At 34.4% G+C, this 27,893-nt stretch overlaps 1 protein-coding gene across 2 annotated transcripts in view; it reads left to right on the forward strand.

Moving 5' to 3' along the window:
* The window catches only part of AGMO (alkylglycerol monooxygenase), a 377,885-nt gene that overhangs the window by 215,062 nt on the left and 134,930 nt on the right, over positions 1-27,893 (forward strand). For both annotated transcript variants that reach the window (XM_045864618.3, XM_045864619.3), the window contains 2 exons: positions 9,899-9,981; positions 21,629-21,734. In XM_045864618.3, coding sequence (XP_045720574.2) covers positions 9,899-9,981; positions 21,629-21,734 — 189 coding nt within the window. The remainder of the gene's footprint in view (positions 1-9,898; positions 9,982-21,628; positions 21,735-27,893) is intronic.

The following is a 27,893-nucleotide window of genomic DNA, read 5'->3' on the forward strand; positions in this document are numbered from 1 at the left end:
ACAGTGATGATGAACTCAGAGTTAAACAACACAGAAACACACTGGGAGAAAGCAAACCATCATGACAAAGCCTTAGCAGAAACAACAAAAAACAGAATCAAACTCTCAAAAACAACAGATGTTGGAAATTAAAGTAAAACATAAATTTAGTAAATTTAGTATGTTTGAAGAAGCCGAAGATGAAATTAAAAAGAAATTAAAATTATGAAAACTTAAGAACAAGACTATCAAAAATCATAAGGCTCATTTAAAAATCTTCACATTAAACTTCTAGCACACAAAAATGTGATAATAGACCTGAGAAAGTCAATGATTTAAATAGCACTTTAAAGGCAAATTAAGAGAGAATTAGTGCATTAATAAATAGAGTCATCCATTATTTAAAAAAATGAACCACTATCCAGTGCTAAAAGACAATGAAATGAAAACAAAACATGACAAGTAATCTTCAGACATAAAGAATAGTGTGGAAAAGTCCAAAAAAAGAAAAAAGATGCAAGAACCAAAAAAAAAATTAAATGAATTCAGATGGATTAGTGGATAGTGAATTCAACCAAAACAAATTAACTTTTTTCAAAGAATAAGTCTGTGCTATTTACAGATATCAGTTCATGAAAACTCCATACTAACAGACATTAATAAATAATACATGCAGAAAAAATATATCTACCATAGGATTACTATTAATAATTTAATATATAAACCCTATAGAATCATTTTTAATAATTACATACCATTTTAATAATCCTAGTATAGTGGGGTGCCTGGGTGGCTCGGGTGGTTAAGCGGCTGCCTTCAGCTCATGTTATGATCCCATTGTCCTGGGATTGAGCCCCACATCAGGCTGCGCGCTCAGCAGGGAGCCTGCTTCTCCCTCTCCCTCTGCCTGCCTGTCTGCCTACTTGTGCTCTCTCTCTGTCTGTCAAATAAATACATAAAATCTTTAAAAATAAATAAATAAATAAATAAATAAATAAATAAATAAATAAATAAATAAAAATCCTAGTATAGTAATTCCACTGGAACAATTACAATTATTCCATACATCCTATATCATGAATTGTAAGAAAGAAGCCTACTTGAAATAGATTACTGGGTGTGTTAGATAGGACTCACTGGTTTTATGTGAGAGATATTCAACCCAGGGTAAATTTATTAACTCCTATAACTGAAGAGTTTGGGACTATTTCTTCATCAGGCAGTGCTGATCCAATGAGTCAAATAATGTTATCGGGAACTTTCTCATTCTTTCCTGCAGCTATGTTTTTCTCAGTGCAGATTCTCCTACAGACTCTCAGCCTTCATGGTGGCTAGATGGCTACCAGCAGCTCTAGTTTTAAATACTGCCAAACAAAGAATCCCAGAAGTGAAGGTTCCAAGTTGGAGTCTAATGTTCTGGATAGTACAGAACTAATCAGTGTCATCACTCTATGCATGGGAGAACAGAGTCAGCTCCACAGGATCCTCAGGATCAGAGAGGAAGAAAAGAATGGCTTAAAAGAAAATTAATTAGGTTATAGTACATAGAAAAAGGGAAATAGATTTGAGTAAGCAAAAATAACAAATGTTAGATGTTTATAAATCCTTCTCACTAATAAATATATGACTTAAACTTGTTTTCAAAAAAATATTCTTTAAACACTTATAAAATGCATAGTAACATGTAAACTTTCCTGTGGGATACCCTTACTTAAACTGTCTATGGCGTGCGGGTCTTTTAGATATCGTCTGCTCTAAGAAACAGAATATCCAATTAAATGTGTCTTAAATATAACTGGAAATTCAAGGGCAAGAGTTTCTGGGGTTGGTTAGTTTGTCAGTTCAAACATGTAGAGGTTCCAAAGAGGTTTCTCTATCATTCTCTTGGCTTTCATCATCATTAAGATAATGACAGCAACTTCAGTCTGCTGTACTCACAGACTGTGACCAAAAGCAGCAAGTTCACTTCTTCTATAGCATCTTATAAATTTCATTTTATTTAAGGAGGAAAAAAAGCCCCAGAATATTTCCCAGCAAATGTCCTTTCATGTCTCATTATTCAAGATGAATTCACATGTCCACACTGAACCAATAACTAACACCAGCTCATGAATTAACCATGAATGAATTATACCAGGGATAAAGAGTTCACTTCCCCCCTGAGCACAGTTCTTCCTTATACCTGGATAAAATCAGCCTTAGTAATAGTACAGAAGAAATGGGGGCTATTTCCTGGTTGGGCTGCCAATAGTTTGTGGCACAGTGTGTCCTACTAAATAAAATAGGTTTACAGAAAGTTATAAACATTACTGAAGAATATATTAAAGAAAGCCCATTTTAATTTTTAACCTTATTTAAGGACTTTACTGATTGGTATTATTCTTATGTATTTGTGGATTTTGCATTTAAAATTAATAAGCAAACATTGTTACAAGTAGTGACCCCAGTTTTGAAAGATAAGTTCATATTTGCTCTCTGTCCAAAGAGAATGTTTTTACAAAAACGACAGTAAAATATTTAATAGACTTTTCTGATTATAACAGAAAACAATGAATTAAATTCTAGTTTCCATTTTGTGAAGTGAAATTAAGAAATAGGATACAACGTGACCAGAAATTCTTGAGAATAGGATGGTAGGAAACATACTGGCTCATTGTTTGCTCTTTCGTATATGCACTACAATTAATGAAACCAGTTCCATGTTGTGCTGGGTTCATTTGCCTTTAGCTTCAAAATGAGACAAAATTTGAACTCAAGAATTTATTTCAGGAGCAAAGCTTTCTTAAAAGCAGCATGAACCAAATCACTCCTAGCAATGCATGTGTAGATACCAAATTACCATAATGGTGAGACTAAAATTCAAGTATTACATAAGTAAGCCATCACTGATTACTTTGTTAAACTACTTTGTTATCTTAATTTTTTCACCTAAGTAATGACTGAAATACGCATGTATTCGCAGAGTTTCCATGGTTGAAAGAGACCAGAAGAAAAGCTAGATCATCTACATCTAAATATCTAACTCTTGATAGACTTATCAATGTTGAGTACAGTTTGCATTAATGATTTTTTTAGTTGTACTAAGTAAAATACCAAAATAAATTATACCAATTCATAGAAACAAAACTAGAAATTTACCCATTTTGATTTTGAAATAGGAACCCTTGGCATTAAGTTCACCAAGAGAGTTCATGGTTTAGGCATGTATGAGTACTTCCTGGGCAAAAATGTAGCTAGACACAGTGTATATTAAAAGATGCAACTTATAGCAAGGTTTCACAAGATGTTTCTCCTGCCATAAAAAACAAACTCCTATAGATATATTGACAAAGACAAAAACCAAGTGTTGGTATCCTTTTCAAACTGGAATTAGAGTTGGAGACAGCTTCGTTCCTGACGCAAATTAATTTTGGAAGGTGTGTTTGCTTGTTTCCCACATATGTTTCTCCTTGCTAAAAACATGCTGTGCAACTAGGAAAAAAGTTGCTTATTTGTAAGATTCTGTAGTGCCTTTCTAGTCTCAGAGATGTTTAAAAGCATATGAAGACATTAACATCCAACAGCAATATTTTTTTTCCAGATTCACTGTAGCCAGTAATCACATAGAAAAGTTGTGGCTGACTTGTAATTGGGGCCCTGCTGTGGTCCCACAGCCTTTTCTGTTTATGCATATACCAGAGTAGATAAATACTTACTTGTTTTATGTGTGCAAGTTCTGTATAAATAACTTTGAGAGTCAAAAAAACAATTTGATGGCCACGACAAAGGTGTAAAAGGCACATTCCTTTCTTACTGAAACTTGAAATGCATACATTTAAATATATAGTGTTTAGTTTAGTGATATGACCCACAGACTTCTATGTTGATTTTGGTTTAGTAATGCTTGGGAAGTCAATTCCTTAGCTGCCAGGGTCCAGTTCATGGGGTGATACCATGAATACACGTTTGAAATGAAAATACGGACACACTAGCGTGTTTCCAAAGTAAAACTGTAAAGGCAATGCTATCCTTTTAAATAATAGACACACTCAAAATAGTTTCAGTATTTCACAGTCTTAGAATGTGTAGTAAAGTTAACTGCAGATACATTTTAACACAGATTATTTGATGATATATTTCAAGTTAATGATGCATCTGAGAATATCCAATATAAATTTGGGAACAGATTTTTATAGTTTTGAATTCCCCTGTATGCTGTATTCTGTAAAATATTATGGGCACTGCAATTTTATAACTAATGTTTTCATGTTGACAAGTTTTAACAGACTCTTTGAAAAAAATCAATATATTTAATGGTACTCTCATAACACAGTGTCACTTGTGCAAATTAGATCTAGCTTAGGTCTTATGTGAAATCTCTCAAGAATTTATTTGAGAGTATCTATCTACTGTTTGTTTGTTTGTTTTTTTTCCAGTGCAGTCCATTGAGATTTAATTTAATTTCCTAAAGTTTTTAGGTGGTAACCAAAGTAATATGAAAAAAGGAAATGTGAGCCAAAACGAGCATCAGTTATAACTGAAAGCCATGAAATAAATGTAGTAAGTGTGTACTATAGGATATTTTAACTAGGTAGTTAAAATAAGCATAGGCTTCAGGAACTCAGAAAAGTGATTATCGTGAGTTACAATGAAAAATATGATTTTTTAAAAGATTTTATTTATTCATTTGAGAGAGAGTGTGTGAGAGAGAGAGCACAAGTGAGAAGAGGGGAAAAAGGAAAGGGAGAAGCAAACACCCCGCTGAGCAGGGAGCCCAATGGGGGACTCAATCCCAGGATCTCAGGGATCATGACCTGAGCTGAAGGCAGATGCTTAACTGACTGAGCCACCTAGGAGCCCTGAAAAAATATAATTCATGTACACTATATTGAATCGTGGATCACTACATCAAAAACTAATGATGTATGGTGACTAACATAACATAATAAAATAAAATTTAAAAAAAAGAAAAGAAATATAATTAAGTGGGACTTTGCACATTAAAAATATCATTTACACAGGGCGCCTGGGTGGCTCAGTTGGTTGGGCGACTGCCTTCAGCTCAGGTCATGATCCTGGAGTCCGGGGATCGAGTCCCGCATCGGGCTCCCTGCTCGTTAGGGAGTCTGCTTCTCCCTCAGACCCTCCCCACTCTCCTGCTCTCTCTCTCTCAAATAAATAAATAAATAAAATCTTAAAAAATATATATATCGTTTACACAAATAATGAAATATTAACTGTGACATTAAACATATCTTCATGTTATTAGTATTGTCCCAAACTTTGATCACTATCAGACCGCTCCTTTAATAATAATATTAAACACAATCAACCATAAAACTGCTTGTAATTTGAATTAATATCTCATTTGTATTTATGAAAAATATGTAAACATTAGACATTTTAACTCAGCTTTAGAGACTCAAAGTCAAAATGCACAGTTCTGAGGAGTTGTATTTTCTCATTAAAAGTAATCCTAATGTAAAGAGGGGTGCCTGGGTGGCTCAGTTGGTTAAGCATCCTCCTATGGCTCAGCTCATGATCCCGGGGTCCTGAGATCAAGCCCCGCATCAGGCTCCCTGCTCAGTGGGGAGTCTGCTTCTCCCTTCCGCACCACCCCCAACCCCAGCTCATGCTCTTTCTCTCTCTCTTTCTTTCTCTCTCAAATAAATAAATAAAATCTTAAAAAAAAAAGTAATCCTCATGAAAAGAAAGTTTGTCTTTCTGAGACTGTCTTTTAACACCTCTTCTTTTCTTTTGTATTTTGAGAAACAACTGAAAGATATAGAGCTTATATTTTCACTTGCTTCTTAGTGAAAAAAAAAATAAGAGTTTTCTATCACAAGTATAGCAAAAGTTGGTGTCCAGATTTCAGTGAGATCTTGAAGTGAATACTGGTAATTTAGAGTGGCTTCATGACCCCAAAAATAGTTTTACTGAACATCCAAGAAAGAAACTGTGTCAAAATGGATATCTTCCAGCAACTGCTGTAGGACCTTGAGTTCTGAGGTTGCTGCCTCTTAGATGAATTTAACATTTTGAAATATTTAGTATATGAATATTAAATTATTAATATTAAATTATGAAGTATTAAATCATTAGCTTGTTTAATAGAATTTATTTTTAATTTTAAAGAACTAAAATATTAATAGTAAATTAAATATTTAATGTTATAATATTCAATTATTGATTAAACCATTAATATAAATTATTAATATTAAGGGCATGGATATTAACACACAGATATAAAATATTCATTCACTTGATCAATCTTTCAACAAAAACATATTGAGTACTAACTATGCACCAGGCAATGTTCTAGATGTTTGAGATGTAACAGTAAATAACAAAGTATAACCTCTAATGGGGCTTACATCCTAGTGGGGGATCTAGTGGGACAGAAAATAAAAAGCAAGAGAATGCTCAGACAAATGTGTAATTGTATAGAAGTGATAAGTGGGTAAATGAATAATTGTATAGAAGTGTTGCATGGAGAACAATGTAACAAAAAGGTTATAGATAGTTATGGAAAAGTACTGTTTTACATATGACAGACAAGGATGTGCATTTGAATAGTACCAGAATGAAATGAAGGAATGAACCATAAAGATCCCTGGGGGAAGTTGCCCCAATAGAAGGAACAGTAGGTAAAACAGACTTGAAGGGGAAGGATGCTTGTCATGTTCAAGGAAGAACAAAATTTGTGATATGAAAGACAGAGAGATTACTAGTGGACAATATGATAGTGGGGTAGGTTATGTATGGGCCAGAGTAGGGACTTCGAGTTTTATTCTAAGTAGAATTTGAAGGTCCTGAAGGATTTAGAACATAATAATGATGTGATATGATGTATGTCTTAAAAAGAGTCAGCATTCTAGCTGTAAAACTGTGGGTAGAAGGCCATGATAAGTAGACATGCAATTTTAGAAGTGGAGACACCAGCTAAGAGAGTATTTCAAGTTGTGGTGGAGATCATGTTGGGTTGGAATAAGTTTTTTTGTTCACAAAACAGCTGCTTGTAACAAATACCTTTATCCTGGATGTACTTCAAATATGCTGCCAACATTTTATTTCTAATGTATTGGAGGTAGACAGTGAGAGAAGAGTCAAGGATGAGTCACAGTCTTTTGTTTGTTTTGCTTTTTTGGTTTTTCGGGGGTTTTTTGCTTGAACAACTAAAAAACTGTTTGTGCCATTCTAAGAAGAAGAAACCTGGAGATGTGTAGTGTGGAGGAAGGAAACAGAGTTTTATTTTTTATTTATTTATTTTTTTTTTATTTATTTGCGAGAGAGAGAATGAGAGACAGAGAGCATGAGAGGGAGGAAGGTCAGAGGGAGAGACAGACTCCCTGCTGAGCAGGGACCCTGATGTGGGACTCGATCCCTGGACTCCAGGATCATGACCCAAGCCGAAGGCAGTCGCTTAACCAACTGAGCCACCCAGGCGCCCTGGAAACAGAGTTTTAGACATAGTAAGTATCAGGGGCCTTTTAGCTAGGTAGAGGCATTGACTAGGTAGCTAGATAGACGTATTATGTTGATTTTCACTCTGACTCCAGGAACCAGGAAGCAATTTGCACAAAGAGGATTTCCCCCTTTTTTTTTCTGGTTAAGGGATCAGAAATTCCCTAACCAAAATTCAAAAATATATTTTATCCTGTATCTGATTTTCCAATGATATTGGAAAGAGTTAATGGGCCTTTTATTTGTGCTTCTTTATTTTATTGTAATTCATTAAAGTTAACCTAAGTACCATTTGAAAAATCAGTATAGCCTAAAAATAGTAACAATGATATTCCTATCATAACCATTAGTTGACTTTGTGCCAAGCACTCTTCTCAGTACCTTATTATAGTTGCTGCCAAACTCATTTTATGCCAAATGTACCAAACACATAAAAGAGCCTTAGAAATGCCAAATAATTTGCCTATGGTTACATGGCTCATAGATTCAATGCATAATTCCAAATCCTATATTCTTACAGAGCATTTAAAATCATGCTGTAGTTTTTGGGCACATACCATTTCTTTCTTTCATATGAATTTTCTCCTCAGGAATCAAAATGAAGCAGTGGTGGTGAAAGCAGCATTTTTCTTTTTTTTTTTTTTTGGTAAGATTTATTTACTTATTTGACAGAGAGAGACACAGCAAGAGAGGGAAGACAAGCAGGGGGAGTGGGAGAGGGAGAAGCAGGTCTCTCGTGGAGAAGGGAGCCCGATGCGGGGCTTGACCCCAGGACTCCGGGACCATGACCCAAGCTGAAGGCAGATGCCCAACGACTGAGCTACCCAGGCGCCCCAAGAGCAGCATTTTTCTTTACAGACAAAATGTTTCCCTTAAGCAACCATTAATCTGCTCAAGCACACCTAGTTACTTCACCACGAAGAAATATTTTTCTGGTACTTTTGCCTTACTGTCCCAAAGCAGCCACTGCTGAATTCCATATACCCAAATAACATCCCACTAAAACATTCTGGTGTCCACTGAGCTTTCCCTCATATCTGATACCTAGCTCTGTCCCCATATCCCTAACATTCTGATACTTTTTATTCATATTTTTGATTACTCATCAATACTCATCTACTAAACAATTGCTGTGTTTTAAATCCCTGTCAATTCTGGGTGCCATCCAGGCGTATGGTGGTGAATAGGGAGGTGTTATAGTTGGCCATGAGGTCAGGGTTGATTTATAAGGAGGTGTGGAGCTGAGGTATTGGATGTGAACAGCAGTTGCAATTGGTAGTTTTGCTTATTGTTTATAACTTTGGACAGATGCAATTTTTCTAGGTGTATATATTAGTTAATAGTGAGTTGAAATTACCTCTTTTTATTTCATTAAAAGCAAAGAAAAAGAGGGTTTGCATCATGTTTTGATCACTATTTTAGCCACTTTGTTGTATCACACTTAATGAGAACACTCTTTCTGTAGGGGAATCATTCAGGGGATATGTATCCAACTTCTTGCTTTAGCTGATCCACTTTTAAACTAAAGCAGTATTCATCTGACCCTAAATAGTAGCTATGTAACCTCAGCTTAGATCTCTGCCCCTGTCCCCTTTAAGTTTGTTGCTCAGATTTATCCACCATTGTCACACTCTGAGGTCAAGAAGGTGTATTTTGAATTTCAGAGGCATCATTTATTTCTGTGTGATGATGGAAAAATTACTTAATCCTTTTGTTCCTGGTTTGTTTTTCCATATATGAAGCAGATATAATGATACCTTATCTGTAAGGGTGTAGGGACTATAAAAAGAATTGAAGTATATGAAACATATAACATGGAAGCTATGAAATAGTAGATGCTTATTAGTAAATATTATTATTAAATTTTGACATGTAAACAAAATGCATAATTTATAATTATGTTGAAAATATGTTGTTTTGTTACAATAATTTAAAAGATAACTTTTGACATGTACATATGAACCTATAGATTTCACCAAATATGAGTATGTATTTGTACAGTATGTTCCATTTATGTGTTTGCACTCGTAAACACATTCTCCTTTAAATATTTTCCATATTAAAAACAGTTTTGGGTTTGAAACCACAAAGAATTAGTGATATTAAAAATAGCTATTGGAATGTGCTATTTATTCATAAAAATGTAAGTGATTTCTCCATATGTGGGGCCATAGGTGTTTCAAAGAATTATGAAAGTCAAAACTATAAAGGAGAATTTTTAGAAAGAACACTTTAAGCAAAATATCTCTGTGAAAGTGTCTAATTCATTCTCCAAGTGTCTAGCAAGATAATTAAATGACATTAGGAAAACCAAAATATCCTCTGTATATTTATTTAAACTTCTTGAAAAATGTCAGTGACAAATGGTATAATATAAAATAAAATCTGAGGCTGGTTTTCTTGACAGCTTTAAATTCTGATACTCCTTTTAGTAACTCTCCTAAAGAATTTGTTGGTATCTGTCTTTCCCCAACAGGCACTATCACAGGTCACACTCCTTCTGAGAGTTGCCTTCATTATCCTGACATTGACCTCCATTGGATTTCTTCTGGATGAAAGGCAAGAAGTGAAATTATTTCATTTTATGTCATTTTATAATGTTTTAAAAATATATGTGAAACTTAGATATTTATCAAATAGTTCTTATTAAAAATAAAGTTGAAACTATAATTTCACAATATTTTAAATTAAACAGAGTGGCGGTTTCTCTCATTTTTAAAATCAAGCGTGCATTTTAAATATAAGCCTTTTAAATGCAATTTAAGGTTTTCAAGGTTATTAAAGAAAACCTATAAATGTAATGAGTAATTTGGCAAAACATAGACCGTAACTCTGAGTACTTAATAAAATATGAAACATATTTGAGTACTTTTCCTTTGCCATTGAACACTTCACAATATATGCCAGAATGTATGTACTGTGTACTTAAAGTTTATGTCCTTTTCCTCACGCAGCATATTTAAAGAAACGTGTATTAAATACTACCCTAGCCAGAAAATATATTCACCTGCACAATTTTAAAATGCTCTTATGGCAGGAAGTATATAGAAAAATACTTACTATTGCTTAGTATTTATCAATCATTAATATTAATACCAGTACCAATATTTATGCACTTAATGTGTGCCATAGAATATGTTATTAATTCTTACAACAATGCTCTGAGATAAGAATTACTATAAATCCCATTTTGCAGATGAAGAAAGTCAGACAGACAGATAGTAAGAGATAGAACACAACACAAACCCAAGCAATGTGACTCCTGAATTCACATATTATAGAATTTATATTGTAACTTTGTGAAAAACTGCAAAAAAATAAGTCATTCTTAAGATTTTTATCTTTGTTGTAGTATAATTGTTTATCAAGTGGGTAATCAATACCATTCCTTTCAGGAAATTGTACATATAGAAATACAGAAAACGTACATTTAGTTTATATCAATGGTATGTCACTTTCCCAAAGAAAGCTTAATGGATGTTCTGGAATAGCAGCAGATTCTGGAGTTTTATCACAATCAAAATCATCAAGTTAGAAATGAACATACTAGTTAATGGAACTGTTTAGAATATGCACTCACTGTAAACACTTGGTAAAGAATGATGCATCTGATACATTTCACATAAGCATATGTAAACAGTGTGTCGAAATTTAAACTTACTTCCTTCAATACTTTAAAATTTGTGTTTATTATTTATTTTGTTTGGCTCTCTATCCCTACTTTTCTAGACTAGAAATAAAGTACATATTGAGCCATAAAAAGAGAAAATGGAAAAACGAGTCACAGGTCCCAATGAAATAATTACCCAGATCCAGAGAATCAGGATCTCACATTTTAAAGATCACAATTCTACTGGTTGCATACACTTACAAGAAGTAGCAATAAGCTAATAGCAACAGTACAGTCTCATTTTTTTAATGAAGATTTTATTTTGTTTCCATGCATACAGATAAACAGGCCAAAAAGCAGGCTATCGATTTTGTCATAATATATCTTATGGTATATTAAATCAATCTTATTGTGTATAATTAGTTTAAAATCAAAACTGCCTCTGGCCTTATTTGGAAACACATACTAAGATATAGATAAGTCATTCCAATCCAGTGTAGTAGAAGCCAAAAGAGAATGGAATGATGTTTTTAAAGTGCTGAAAGAAAAGTACAACCAACCTATAATATTATATAGCAAAAATAAAGGTGAAGCAAAAGTTACTTATACAGACTTCTACAGCAAGCTTCACATTTGATAGTGAAATGTTGAAAATTTCCTTTTGAAGTTGAAAACGAGTTGGATATGCTTATTATTTAACATTCTGCCACAAATAATCAATGGAGGAAGGAAAGACAAAGAAATAAAAGGCATAAGGATTTGAAAGAAATTAATAGATCAATTATAAAATTAGTTTATATTAATCAATCTAATAAATATAACTAATGAATTAATGAAAAAATCCAAAGAATCTGTTGGAAAATTATTCAAATTAATAGATGAATTTAGGAAAAATTTTAGAGAAATGGCCATCAACTGCATTTTTATGCACTAGCAAATAAAAAACTCTATGCAATTGCATGAAATACATTAAATACTAAGAAAAAGCAATCCTAAAAAATGAGTAGGCTGTGGGAATGTGGCAGCAGATTAAGAGGACCCTAGGCTCGCCTTGTCCCAGAAATAGAAGATAACTATCAAATCATCCTAAATACCCTAGAAATCGACCTGACGTCTGGCAGAACAAACTCCACAAATAAAGGTAGAGAAGAGGCCTCATCGAAGAAAGTAGGCAATGCAAAGATGCAGTTTGGAAGAAAAATGGATGCTGACCTCTGTAGTGGGGAGGGAAATGTGGTGGCAGAGAAGGGTGAGAGACAGACTAGCACACAGGGGAGTGCATGGGGAAAATAAATCCCATAGCAAATGGCTTGGAAAGGAGAGGGGCCAAATTTTGTGCTTTTTCAAGGAAAGGGGCTTAAAGCCTAGACTTCTGAAGATCAGCAAGCTTGGTTCAATGAGAGCCCTGGGGCATTGGGGCTGCTCTTTGGAAAGAAGGCAGGGTAAATAGCCTGCAGACATACAGACTGGAAATAGCAATCTGAAAACTGCCTGAGGCACACAGTGGAGAGGTTATTTGCTCATCTCAGAGCAAGTCCCAGAGAGGCAGCATCTATGGAGAGACCCCTCTGGGAACAAAGGAACTGGCATGTGCCATTTCCCTCTCTTGACTCTCAGCGTAAGCACAGGGCCACCTGTGAGAAGCCAGGACACTGGTTTCCTAACTTACTTACACCAAGCCCCGCCCCCCACCATGCTCTAGTGAACCCCTCTTCCCAGTCTGGGTTGCCTCAGTCCCAGTGCTGTGGGCCCTCTGCACAGAAGCCCAGCCAAAACCCCTACTCATATGGCATCTCCCAACCCGAGAGTTTTGTGAAGTCTCAGTTCTGGCGACAGTGATGACAGGTCTTATCTCCCAAGCACACTAAAGCACACCTAGTTAAAGCGCACCACATTCAGGCTAGGGACCATACACTGCCTATAACAGGCAAAGAAAGCCTCTGTAGATGACTGGCCTGAAGGATAAAGCAGTTAGGACAAAACAGCAGAGCACACACAGCACACATTGGAGACACTTCTGGAAGTGCCAGGCCCTGGGGAACAAGGGACCCTCCATGGCAGGGCACTACAGGACCTCCTCTTTGTAAGGCCATTACCCTGAAGAACAGGAGATATAGCTGACTTTCTTAACACAGAGAAACAGGCACAGAGACTTAGACAAAATGGGAAGACAGAAAAATTTGTCCCAAATGAACAAAAGGACAAGGCCACGGCCAGAGATCTAAGTGAAACAGATACAAATAACATGCCTGATGGGGTATTTAAAGCAATGATCATAAGGATATTCACTGAACCTGAGAAAAGAGTGGAAGACACCAGTGAGACAGAGATAAAAAAAAAGAACCAATCAGAGATGAAGAGTGCAATGAATGAGATTAGGAACAAGCTTGATGCAATGAACAGCAGGCTGGAAGAAGCAGAGGAACAAGACCTAAAAGAGTAATAGAAAATAATCAGGCTAAACAAAAGAGAGAAAAAAGAATTGTGCAAAAGGAGATTAGACTTAGGGAACTCAGTGACTCCATCAAATCCAATAACATTAGCATTATAGGAGACCCAGAAGAGAAAGAAAAGGAGGCAGAAAATGTATTTGAAGAGAAAATATCCGAAAACTTCCCTAATCTGGGAAAGGAAACAGATATCCAGATCCAAGAGGCACAGAGAACTTCCCAAAAAAATCAACAAAAGCAGATCCACACCAAGACATATAATTAAAATGGCAAAATATAGTGATAAAAAAAAATTAAAAGCAACAAGAAAAAAGATAGTTACATACAAACCCATAAAGCTATCAGTGGATTTTTCAGCAGAAACTTTCCAAGCCAGAAGAGAATGGCATGGTATATTCAAAGTGCTGAATGGGAAAAATCTGCAGCTGAGAATAATCTATCCAGAAAGGTTATCATTCAGAATAGAAGGAGAAATAAAGAGTTCCCCGGACAACAAAAGCTAAAGGAGTTCATGACCACTAAACCAGCCCTGAAAGAAATATTAAAGGGGACTCTTTGAGTGGAAAGGAAAGACCAACAGTGACAGTACTAAGGTAGGAAACACAAAAGTGTTAAAAATGAATATTTTTGTAAAATATCAGTCAAGGACCTCACACACACACGCGCGCACACACACCCACACACCCACACACAAAGGATGTAAAATATGACACCAAATACTTAAAACATGGGAAGGAGAGGAGTAAAGAAAGAATGGGTTCAAAGTAAAATGACCATCAACTTAATACAGATTGCTATATGCAAAAGATATTATATACAAACCAAATGGTAACCACAAATCAAAAATCACTAATAAATATGCAAAGAATAAAAAGAAAGAAATCCAAATATATCACTAAAGAAAACTGGCAGACCATTAAATGGACAAGAAAGGATCAGAGAAAATCTTCAGAAATAATCACAAAACAGGTAATAAAATGGCAATAAATATGTATCTATCAGCAATTACTTAAATGTAAATGGACTAAACACTCCCATCAAAAGACATAGAGTGACAAAATAGATTTTTTAAAAAGAGACTTATCTATATGCTGTTTAGAAGAGATTCATTTCAGACCTAAAAACCCCTGCAGATTGAAGTGAGGAAATGGAGATATATTTATCATGCAAATGATTGTCAAAAGAAAGCCTGAGTAGCAATACTTATATCAGAGAAAATAGACTTTAAATCAAGACTTTAACAAGAGACAAAGAAGGGCCCTGTATAATAAAAAAAGGGGATAATCCAACAAGATATAACAATTGTAAATACTTATGCACCCAACATGGGAGCCCCCAATACATAAAACAGTTAATAAAGGAATTAGTTGATAAAAATATAATTACAGTAGGGGACCTTAATACCCCACTTACATCAATAGGTCATCTAAGTTGAAAATCAGTTGAAACAGTGCCTTTGAATGACATACTGGACCAGATGGGTTTAACAGATATATTCAGAACATTCCATCCTAAAACAGCAGATTACAGATTCTTTTCAAGTGCACATGGAGCATTCTCCAGAATAGATCACATATTAGGCCATAAAACAAGCCACAATAAATTGAAAAAGATTAAAATCATACCTTTTCTGACCACACCACTATGAAACTAAAAGTCAACCACAAGACAAAACAAAAAAATCTTGCAAGAACACAAATACATGGAGATTAAATAACATGCTACTAGACAATGAATAGATGAACCAGGAAATAAAAGAAGAAATAAAAAAGCACATGGAAAGAAATGAAAATGAAAACATGACGATTTGAAACCTTTGGGATGCAGCAAAAGCAATCCTAAGAGAAAAGTTTATAGCGGTACAGGCTTACCTCAGGTAGCAAGAAAAATCTCAACTAAACAACTTAACCTTACGCTGAAAGGAGCTAGAAAAGGAGCAAGAGACAAAACCTAAAGCCAGAAGAGGGAAGGAAATAATAAAGATTAGACCTAAAATAAATGATCTAGAAACTTAAAAACAGTAGAACAGATCAATGAAACTAGGAGCTGGTTCTTTGAAAAATCAGTAAAATTGATCAACCTTTAGCCAGGCTTATCAAGAAAAAAAGAGAAAGGATTCAAGTAAATAAAATTACAAATGAGAGAGGAGAAATAACAACTAAAACCACAGAAATACAAACAATTATAAAAGAATATTATGAAAAACTATATGCCAACAAATTGGCCAACCTAGAAGAAATGGGTAAATTCCTAGAAACATATAACCTACCAAAACTGAAACAGGAAGAAATAGAAAATTTTAACAGACTGATAACCAGAAAAGAAATTGAATCAGTAATCAAAAAACTTCCACCAAACAAAAGTCCAGGACTAGATGGCTTCTGAGGAGAATTCTACCAAACATTTAAAGAAGAATTAATACCTATTCTTTTCAAACTATTCCAGAAGATAGAGGAAGGAAAACTTCCCAAATCTTGCTATGAGGCCAGCATTACACTGATGCCAAAACCAGATAAAGACCCCACCAAAAAAGAGAACTACAGGCCAATATCTCTGATGAACATAGATTAAAAAATCCTCAACAAAATACTGGAAACTGAATCCAACAATACATTAAAAAGATTGTTCACCAGGATGAAGTGGGTTTTATTCCTAGATTGCAAGAGTGGTTCAATATTCACAAATTGATCAGCAATGATATATCACATCAGTAAGAGAAAGGATAAGAACCATATGATCATTTCAATAGATGCAGAAAAAGAATTTGACAAAGTACAACAACTATTTAAGATAAAAACCCTCAATAAAGTAGGAATAGAGGGAACATACCTCAACATCATTAAGGCCATATACAAAAGACCCATAGCTAATGTAATCCTCAATGGAGCAAAACAGAGCTTTTCATATAAGGTCAGGAATAAGACAAGGATGTATACTCTTACCACTTCTATTCAGTATAGTACTGGAAGTCCTAGCCACAGCAATCAGACAACAAAAATAAATAAAAGGCATCCAAATTGGTAAGGAAGAAGTAAAAGTTTCACTATTTGCAGATGATGTGATCTACTATATAGAAAACCCTAGACTCCACCAAAAAACTTCTGGAACTGATAAACAAATTCAGTAAAGTCACAGGATATAAAATCAATATACAGAAATCTGTTGCATTTCTATACACCAATAATGAAGCAGCAGAAAGAGAAATTAAGAAAACATTTCCATTTACAATTGCATCAAAAATAATAAAGTACCTAGGAATAAACCTAACCAAAGAGGTGAGAGAACTGTATTCTGAAAACTGTAAAAAACTGATGAAAGGAATTGAAGACAACACAAAGAAATGGAAAGATATTCTATGCTCATGGATTGGAAGAACAAATATTGTTCAGATGTCTACTCAAGGGGCTCCTGGGTGGCTCAGTTGGTTAAGCGACTGCCTTCGGCTCAGGTCATGATCCTGGAGTCCCTGGATCGAGTCCCACATCGGGCTCCCTGCTCGGCAGGGAGTCTGCTTCTCCCTCTGACCCTCCCCCCTCTCATATGCTCTCTCTCTCTCATTCTCTCTGTCTCAAATAAATAAATAAAAATCTTTAAAAAAAAAAAAGATGTCTACTCAAAATAGTCTACACATTCACTGCAATCCCTATCAAAATATCAAGAGCTTTTTTTTTTAAAGAACTAGAACAAAAAATCCTAAAATGTATATGGAGCCACAAAAAACCTTGAATAGCCAAAGCACTCTTGAAAAGCAAAGCTGGGGGCATCACAATTCTGGACTTCATGTTATATTACAAAGCTCTAGTGATCAAAACAGTATGGTACTGGCACAAAAGTAGACACATAAATCAATAGAACAGAATAGAAACCCCAGAAATAAGTCCACAATTATGTGGTCAGTTAATCTTCAACAAAGCATGAAAGAATCCAATGGGAAAAAAACAGTCTGTCTCTTCAATAGATGGTGTTGGAAAAACCGGTCAGCTACATGCAAAAGAATGAAACCGGGACCACTCTCTTACACCATACACCAAAAATAAATTCAAAATAGATTAAAAACCTAAATGCAAGACCTGAAACTATAAAAGTCCTGGAAGAGAACTCAGGTAGTAACTTCTCTGACATCGGCCATAGCAACTTTTTTCTAGCCAGGTCCCTTGAAGTAAGGGAAAAAATAGCAAAAGTAAACTGTTAGGACTACATAAAAATAAAAAGCTTCTGTACACAAATAATTAACAAAACTAAAAGTTACATTATGGAATGGGAGAATGTATTTGCAAATGATATATCCAATAAAGGGTTAGTATCCAAAATACATAAAGAACTTATAAAACTCAGCACCCAAGAAACAAATAATCCAATTAAAAAATGGGCAGAAGACATGAACAGATATTTCTCCAAAGACATCCAGATACCCAACAGACACATGAAAAGGTGCTTATCATCACTTACAATCAGGGAAATGCAAATCAAAACTACAATGTGATACCACCTCGTACCTCTCAGAGTGGCTAAATTCAACAATACAAGAAACAACAGGTGTTGTTGAGGATGTGAGAAAAAGGAACCCTCCTGCATTGTTGATGGAATGCAAACTGGTGCTGCCACTGTGAAAAACAGTAATCGCACTACTAGGTATTTAACCAAAGAATACAAAAACACTAATTCAGAGAGATACATGCACTCTTATGTTTATAGCAGCATTATTTACAACAGCCAAGATAATGGAAGGAGCTCAAGAAGTGTCCATTGATTGATGAATGGATAAGGAAGATGAGATATATATATAAAATTTATAATATGTAGTTTATATATAATGTATAATATATCACTACGTTGTATTGTGTCTATATACACATATATATATAGTGGAATATTATTCCACCATAAAAAAGAATGAAATCTTGCATTTGCAATGACATGGATGGAGCTAGAGAATATAATGCTAAGTGAAATAAAGCAATCATAGAAAGACAAATACCATATAATTTCACTCTTGTGTGGAATTAAGAAACAAAACAAATGAGCAAAGGGAAAAGAAGAGAGAGGAAGAGAGTTAAACCAAGAAACAGACTCTTAACTATAGAGAACAACAGATGGTTACCAGAGGGGAGTGGGGGAGGATGGGTGAAACAGGTGATGGAGATTAAGGAGCGCACTTGTGATAATCCCCAGGTCATGTATGGAATTGTCAAATCACGACATCCTACCCATGAAACTAATACAACACTGTATGTTAACTAACTTGAAACTAAAATAAAAACTTAAATGAGTAAAAAATCTCTTTAAAACACTATCAAACTGGGGCGCCTGGGTGGCTCAGTTGTTAAGCGGCTGCCTTCCGCTCAGGTCATGGTCCCAGGGTCCTGGGATGGAGCCCCGCATCAGGCTCCCTGCTCGGTGGGGAGCCTGCTTCTCCCTCTCTCACTCCCCCTGCTTGTGTTCCCTCTCTCGCTGTGTCTCTGTCAAATAAATAAAATCTTAAAAAAAAAAAAACTATCAAACTATTGAAATATGAAAAATAATGAAAGAACTAAATAAATGGAGAGATAACTTTATTCATAAATTAGAAAGCTTAGTATTATAAAGATTATAATTTCTCACCAAATTGATTTACATATTTAATACAGTTGGAATTAAAATTGTAAAAGATTTCTTCCTGGAATTTGGCAGCCTCTTTCCAAGATATATGTATGTGGAAATGCAAAGGATCTATAATAGCCAACACAGTCTTGAGGTTAAAAAAAAAAAAATGGCAGTAGTTGCTCTACTGGCTGTCAAGATTTATTATCAAGCTACAGGAATTAGACATGCTTTATTGGCACAAAGATTAGAACAGAGAACCTAGAAACAGATCTATGCATATATATACATATATATATATATATATACTTGATTTGTGACAAAGGTGTCCCTGCAGAGCTGTGTGAAAAGGCTGTCTTTTCAATAAATGGTCTTGGAAACATTTGATTTCCACATAGGAATAGGAAAAATTAACTTGACAAATATTTCACACCGTAAAAAGTTAATTCTGGGGTCAAGGGCTTGTAGATTTAAAAGTGAATGGAAAACTAATAGAGATTCCAGCAAATAGCATAGTAACATATCTCTATAACCTTAGAGTAGGTAAAAATATTAAATGGTACACAAAAATCCCTAATCATAAAGATAAAATTGATTAATTAGACTATAATAACATTAAGGAAATCAATTCTTCAATAATTAACTCTCATTAAGATAGTAAAATATAAAACCTTCAGATAGAAAATGCTATCTGCAAATTTTGTGAGGAGCAAACACCTTTTATCCCAAGTGACTAAAAGTATTGACAAGCCCTATTGATGAAATGCTCACACACTGAAGGGAGAATTTATATTGTGATACCTAATTTGAAAGATTGAAAATTTTACTATTTGAACATATATACCATATTACCTGGTAGTCCAAAGACATGTAAAAGAATGTTCGGACAGCATTTTTCATAATAAACAAATGCTGCCAACAATCCAAATGTCCTTTATGAGGTGAGTGGATGCATGGATATTGGTATATTTACACAGTGGAATGCTCTACAAGAGTGAAAAGAATGAACTGCTGCGACATGCAACATCATAAGTATATCATTAAAACACTAAATGAAAGATGCTAGGTACAAAAAACCGTGTACAATATAATCCCATTTATAAAAAGTAAAAAAAATACAATAATTTTTAAGAATTTATGCTAATGTGGTAAAATATTAACTTAAAAAGGAGAAAAAGGATATTCTTATCATAAAAGGGTAGTGATTCTTTCTTAGGTAGAAGGAATATGGAAATATTGAGGAAGTAAGAGCTACCTTTGGGCGTGCTGATATTGAGTGGTGGTTACAAGGCTGTTTATTTGTTGAAAGTCATCAAACTGTATATTTCTGTTTTAAATATTTCTCTATATGTCTATTTCATTTCACAATATAAAATAATAAAACATAAAGCATAGAACATAATTAATAAAAATCAATTATTTTAAAGTAGAATTTTTTTTTTCTGTTGGAAATTACCCAGATACTGATTTTTTTAAAAAACTAGCTTATACTAATTGTATAGCATTATTTGACAAGGTGAACATTTTTAATATTTTTATTCACAGAAAGATAAGTCACATTACTTGAATGCAAACAATCATATACCATTACCCTGTTTTAACTGAGTTTAAAGTACTTGAAAAAGGTGTTCTCTTTTTTTGTATAAAAATGTTATATTCAATTTTAAAGAAACAGTCATAATTAGTAGATGCAGAAGAAATATTTGAGTTAAATATATTACTTTAGATTTTCTTCATGTTTCTCTTAATAGCTCTATATTCTAAATTAACTAAATAATATATCTGTATTATGACATTAATTCAAAATACTTTAATTAGAAAATTCACTTGTCGTAACAATACTATTTATCTGTTACAAAAATATTTATCCAACAGATGTTAGGTGAATATATATGAAGCTTATTTTAAGCTGATAAAATAGCTGTTCATTCCAATTATTACAAGATAATTTATAAATGCTCATCTGTACAGGACATTCAATGTTGTTTCAAATACATAAACCTACTTATTTAACTTAGAGTTTGAATTTTAAGAATACCATTTATACAAAAATATTCATCACAAAATAAATAACAAAGGTCTGTATTTATGCTACCTATCATATTAGGCATAATCACATATTATCCATTTTCCCAATATTTCAGAAATCAACAATTCATGATTTTAGAGTGCTTAACTGTATTAGTCCCCCTTACAAGTCATTTTTTATATGAATGAAGTATAAAGGTATTGAGTGAGTGAAAGGAGCCTCGTTTACTTTAAATCCTAGAAATTTAGTTGTTTAGTATTTTATTTATTAGTTGAAAGTATGCTTCACCCTAACTCATCAAAGCTCAAACTAAGCAATACATTGATAAAGAACAGATTTTCTTTAAAAAGATGCATTTTATTTCTTAGTTTAATGGCTGTTTTCAAACAGCTTCAGAGGCACATGTTCTTCAAATACATTAAAATACTGTGTATTTCTTGAAAATTAAAAGAAATGTGTATCACTGTATCAATTATAACATGTAAACATATGAAGAGCATATTTAAAGCTAATACGTGTTAATGACATTTGTTTCAGACCTAAGGCAGCTGTTCTGGAAACTTTCCGTTGCTTGGTATTCCTCATGTTGTATCGATCTGGTCATCTGAAGCCTTTCATTCCTTCTTTGTCATTTGCCTTTGAGGTAAGACATTTGTTTTAGGAGGCTATCGCATGATTATACATCTATTGTGTATTTAATCCATTCATTCAACAATGTTTTTGTCTATTTTGTGACTAGTACTTGTGGCAAACTTACTCATTCATGTACTTACCATACCGTATTAATTGTGTCACCTGGAGCTAGTTGATATTGTTGAGTTTCAGCTTTTTGGTCTTTAGATTTGGATTGGTACCATTGACTTCATAGAATTGTTGGACAAGTTATATCGCCTAACGTTTATAAAGAAAAAGTAGTCCACATGGTTGGTTTTCAGCAGGAAAAAAAATTACAGAAAGTTATTGGCAGAGACTCTTCCATTTAAGATTTTTCTCTTTAGGCTTTTAAGGTAAAGATTTGATTAAAATGTCATATCAATTACCCACAAGAGATGATGATTCTATAGAAATAAAACCATTGATGTCATTGAGATTTTTCTACAACTGAAAAATATAAGTTAAAATTTGACCTGTGATGATTAAAACTTATCTTCTAAGAACTTCCAAAAATTGGGGGGTATATATTTATTATCTCAGATCTTAGACAACTGTTAAAAAAATTTTATCCTCATCACTAAACTTTTAATGGACAAGGTTTTATTCTTTTAAATTAAGGGTTATTTTAACTTTGGTGCTGAGCAGCCTACTAACATGCCCAGAATATGCAATATGTAACCTTTTTAAAACATGAAACATAAAAAAACCTTCCGCCAGCATCAATGGAAAGACTAAAACAGGCACTTTATAATTTAGTAATGATAGTAAATTGGAGCAAACTCTTTGGAAAACAATTTGGTACTACCATACAAGGCATATAAGTCTAAAAATGAGGGAGGAGAGATGTATATGTATAAATGTATATATTATATACATGTAAATATATCTGGAAAGATAAATAAGAATTTAACATATGGTTGCCTATGGAAAGGCAAATTGTGTGAGTAGGAGAAAGAACATGGGGAAGATTTTCTTAACATTAATATTCTTTACTACCTTTACATTTCTGCACCACCTGAATATATTTCTTTAAAAGTTGTGTAAATTTAAGAAATGAGGCATAAAATGTTAGTATCAGGATACTAGATATCATCCATCTAATACATTTTGCATTTAAATAGGTACTAAATAAAGTTTATATGATGGGTTCTTACATTGTTTCTTGAGATTACAACCTAAAAACAAAATGAAGAAACATAAATTACACATATTTAATGAAATTTGGAAATACACATGCCAAAAAAATAAAATATTAAAATCAAGGAGTAGCATTCTCATACTCTAATGGGGGAAGATATTGTAAATACAGGTATGAAAGAAAATAATTCCAATTAATGAATCTACTCTTGGGTATACTATGGTAGTTTATCTTCAGTGATCCAGAGTAGAGAAATGGGTTAAGGTAGCCATGGTATAAACAAACGGGAATGTAGGATTGTAGAACCATATTGAATTTGGGGTTCTTTGATGATGGGATAGTGGAGAGCAGTGTAGTGTGTCTGACTTTTGAACGTGATGAATTCTAGTGGTGAGATGCTGTCCATTTACTAATTTTAGTCAGTAGGAGAATGTGAGCGGCTAATACTTGAGCTTTGAAGCCACATTGCCTGAATTTGATTTCTTTTTTTTTTTTTAAAGATTTTATTTATTTATTTGAGAGAGAATGAGAGAGAGCACGTGAGAGGGGGGAGGGTCAGAGGGAGAAGCAGACTCCCTGCAGAGCAGGGAGCCCGATGCGGGACTCGGTCGCGGGACTCCAGGATCATGACCTGAGCTGAAGGCAGTCACCCAACCAACTGAGCCACCCAGGCACCCCAGCAATTATAAAAATTTGTTTTTATAATATTAGAAGAAATGGTCAAATTTTTAAATCTTAAACAAGGACACTTTAGGGTACAGAATGGAGAGATCATGCAGGAAAATAGTCAATTACATTTTTTTAAAGATTTTGACAGAGAGAGAGACAGCGAGAGAGGGAACATAAGCAGGGGGAGTGGGAGAGGGAGAAGCAGGCTTCCCGCGGAGCAGGGAGCCCGATGCGGGACTCGATCCCGGGACTCCAGGATCATGACCTGAGCCGAAGGCAGTCGCTTAACCAACTGAGCCACCCAGGCGCCCCTGAATTTGATTTCTAACTCAGAAACTTACTAGTATTTGTCAGCTTAAATATTCTTTGTCTTGCATTCTTTGTCTATAAATGGATGAAGTAATAAGGTCTGTCTAATAGAAATTTGAGGATTAAAGGAGAATCTGTGTAAGAGATTTAGCATAGTGCTTAACATACAGTACATGCTCAATAAATATTAGATGCTATTATTATTATCATTTTATATGAAATGAAAGATCCCTTGGAATAATACTTAGGTTTGCCTCAGGATCCAAAAGTCAAGTATGGGAACAACTGAGTAGAGGAGCAGATAATGTTGAACCTAAAAGTCATGCTTAAGAATTCTTAGTCTAATGCTGACTCTATGACATGAGACTCTGTGCCTCAGGTTGTTTACCTGTAAAATAGGTCTGATGAGAGTTGACATGCACTGAGATTTTACTATGTTCTAAATGCCCTACTCCTATTACTTCATTTAATCTTCATATCAGTGTAATGGGGTATAGCTACTATTATTATTTTTATAACAAAAAATTGAGTTACAGAGAGGTTGAAAACTTGTCTGAATTAACGTAACTAATAAGTGAACAAGTCAGGATACAAATTCAGACAGTCTGACACTGTAACTCTTAATTACCTAGCAACATTTTCTTCCATGTAATGATAGCAATACTTAGCCACCTCAAGGAATTTAGATAAAAAAAATACAGATGCAATGTAGCAAAAGTACTTTGAAAAACGTGAAGACCAAAAAAAAAAAAAAAAAAGATCTTATCAATTTGACTGCAAAAATGTTTTGAAAAGACTAATGGCTTCAATAACTTACCTCTGAATTATCTTTAGTTCATGATTCAAGGGAGGGAAGACACAATGGCAAAACCTTTCAGGCTGCTCACCTACAGAACCTGTTCCTGTCCATGTAAGCACACAGATGGCTGATTCTTCAAGACTAAACATTGACTGTGATTTGCCAAGAAAACATTGCCTTAATATGGTGTGTTAATACTATCTATTTACATGGTTTGGTGCAAAAATTTAATGACACAAAAGGTAGGACATAGGAAGCACCTGATACATTTTAGTTACTATCCTTGTTCATATTACTATTAGTACTCTATATTATAATTAAAATATTGCTGCTATTATTATTAAAGTATTATCATTATCATTATTATTAACCATTGAATTTCCATTGGTAAAACTCAACAAGTCTTCTCTGACCAGAGGTCAAGTCTTCTCTGACCAGAGGTCAAGACTGGGCAAGTATTTCATTATCAACATTTTACTTGTGAAGCAGTCTTTTCTTCCACTTCTTTTTTGAGTTCAAGAAAAATGTAAATTACTAGTTATCAATTCTTATGTTCTTTAAATTCAAAATTTAAAAAAAAACTAGTTATCAGTTCTTATATTCTTAATCCTGAATTTCATATTTGTGTTTTCCTCACATTAGAACTTTATGTAAATTTTTACTATTTATTGTAGTATTAATAGAACTAATTCTTTGCCCCAAATGAGGAGAGAAACCTAATAAATGGCCTCCGTGACTACATTCAGTAGGAATCAGGGGTGATTGTATTATAAGGACACAATGTTCTCATCATTTTTCTTTGAAGCTATCATTAAAATCAGTGTCATTGAAGCAGTTAATCCCTTCTTTTATAAATTAATGTTGTATATATTGGCAACATCAGCTTGCAGCCCTGTGACTCTTCTCTATTTACCTAGAAGGCTGGTTGGAAGTTTTTCTGTTATATGCTTCATTATGTAAGTCAGATGCCGTAGATTTGCACGGTAACTATCCTTCCACACTAGGCATGTACTGCTGGCTACACCCACAGCTTTAAACACATACACACAAGCACACACAGGATGGAAAATTGGCCATAAAGTTTTACTTAGATTATAAAACAGCTCTTAGGTAATTACAATTCTGAGTCAGAAGTACAAAGCAGATTTTAAATTTGATCCTGTGACCTGTATGTGGAAGATATATTCCCTTTAGCTTCTATCTATAAGAATATGAAGCAAGGGAGTGGTGCTCGGACTATTTATAAATAGAATTAACTGCTATAGAAATGCATAGTTGTTTATTTAGTGTATGCAGTGGTTAGTCCATACCCTTTCATATTTCTTTAGCTAGGTCAGTTAATATTTTGACCACCAATTCCTATGCCTCTTTTTAAAAAGATTGATTTTATTTATTTATGTATGTGTGTATTTATTTATTTATTTATTTAGAGAGCGTGAGTGGGAGGGGGTTGTGGTGCAGAGAGAGAGGGAGAGAGAATCTCAAGCAGACTCCACGCTGAACAGGGAGCCTGACATGGGACTCCATCCCGTGGCCCTGGGACTATGACCTAAGCCGAATGATCATGACCTGAGCTGAAGGCAGATGCTTAACCATCTGAGCCACCCAGGTACCCCTCATTCACAGGAAATTTGACAGAAAAACAATCCCTTCATTCTTTTGTTCATTCATTTCTCACTAACATACAGCACAGACGTTTTTTTTCCTACTAGCTCATGTGTAATTTGTTCTAAGATGTGCCCATGAAACTGTGGTTGATTTATTTTTTTCTTACATCAGTAGCTTTAAAAATATCTAATCTGATGAGCCTTTAAAGGGAAGATAGCAAAATCAAAAATAAATAGCTATTTTTGATAAGTATACATGTATATAAGAGAATGGGAAATACTTATTTACAGATATTTTGATCCTATATGTATTTTGTTTCATATAACTTTTTATTTAACTGAGGAGACAGTTAAGGTACTGGAGAAAGTATTGGCTTTGAAGTCACACAAATCTAAGTGTCATTCCCAGCTCTGTCAATTGGTTGTGTGGTCTTCAGGAAGTTATCTAAAATAACCACAGCTTAGCTCCCTAGCTTTTTGCCTCAGCAAAAAGAAGAATAAAAATCCCCCAGAGATTGTTTTGATATTCAAAGGACTAAAGGAGATAGAATGTAGCATAATACCTGGTATGTAAGTAGTGAGAATTATTCATAATAATTATATCCATATATATTATAAACACACATACATACACAAGCTACACATACACATTTAAAATAATGTTTTTAAAACTAGGACGTTTAAAGCAATGAAAATATGAACCTGAAAATACCTGCTTACTAGTGGCCAAATAATTTGAGTTGATTCCAAAAGAACTTTTGGAATTTGAAGAATGGCTTTAAAATCTGATTTATAGATTTTAGTTTAGTTATGTCATTAAAACATCACTCCTAAAGGGTCAACCAACTTGTATCTGCTGAAGATGTGCACAAGAGCTGGGTAGAATTTGGACAGGAAGAATTTGGGAGGAAGGTGGAGAGCACTTGACTTAAGGGAGAGTACAATGAAAAGTCCAGAATCAGGGGAGACCATGGACGGACTGCTTAAGTGATGAAGGGAGCCTAGTAACAATAGCCCAAAGTGTGGATCCTGATAGGAGGTAAATAAATGCCCATGCAAGACAGAACCAGCTTGCCTAATGCTTTCAGTGGTAGGTAGAAACGTTTATTCCACATTACTGGAACACCAGCTCCAGTAAAAACAGAGCAAAAGCCCTGTCTTTGTGGAGATTAGCTTTTAATCAGTGTATTAGTTTTTGATTGCTGTGTAACAAATTACCACAAATTTAGTGGCTTAAAACAACACACATTTATTATCTAACAGTTCCCACGGGTCAGGAGGTCAGGCACAGTTTTGCTCAAAACTCCGTTCAGTGTCTCCAGAGGCCGCATTTAAGGTAAGTCTTGGCCAGATTGTGTTCTCATCTGGAGGCTCAACGACGGAAAAATCCACTTCCGAGCTCATTCACGTTGTTGACAGAACTCATTTCCTTGCAGCTGTATGACTTAGGGCCCCAGCTTTTTGCTGGCGTTTGAGTGGAGGCTGCTCTCAGGTGCTAGAGGCTGCCTGCAGGTCCACCCCACGTGGACAGCCTCAACATGGCTGCTCACTTCATCAAACCCGCAAGAACTTTGCTTTAGGGCTCAACTGCTCCTCTTAATTGCTTTTAGCTGATTAAGCTAGGCT

Source organism: Mirounga angustirostris, unplaced genomic scaffold, assembly GCF_029215605.1.
Source record: "Mirounga angustirostris isolate CCGP_5_RB_7025 unplaced genomic scaffold, mMirAng1.0.hap1 SCAF_12, whole genome shotgun sequence".
In the NCBI taxonomy this organism is placed as follows: domain Eukaryota; kingdom Metazoa; phylum Chordata; class Mammalia; order Carnivora; family Phocidae; genus Mirounga; species Mirounga angustirostris.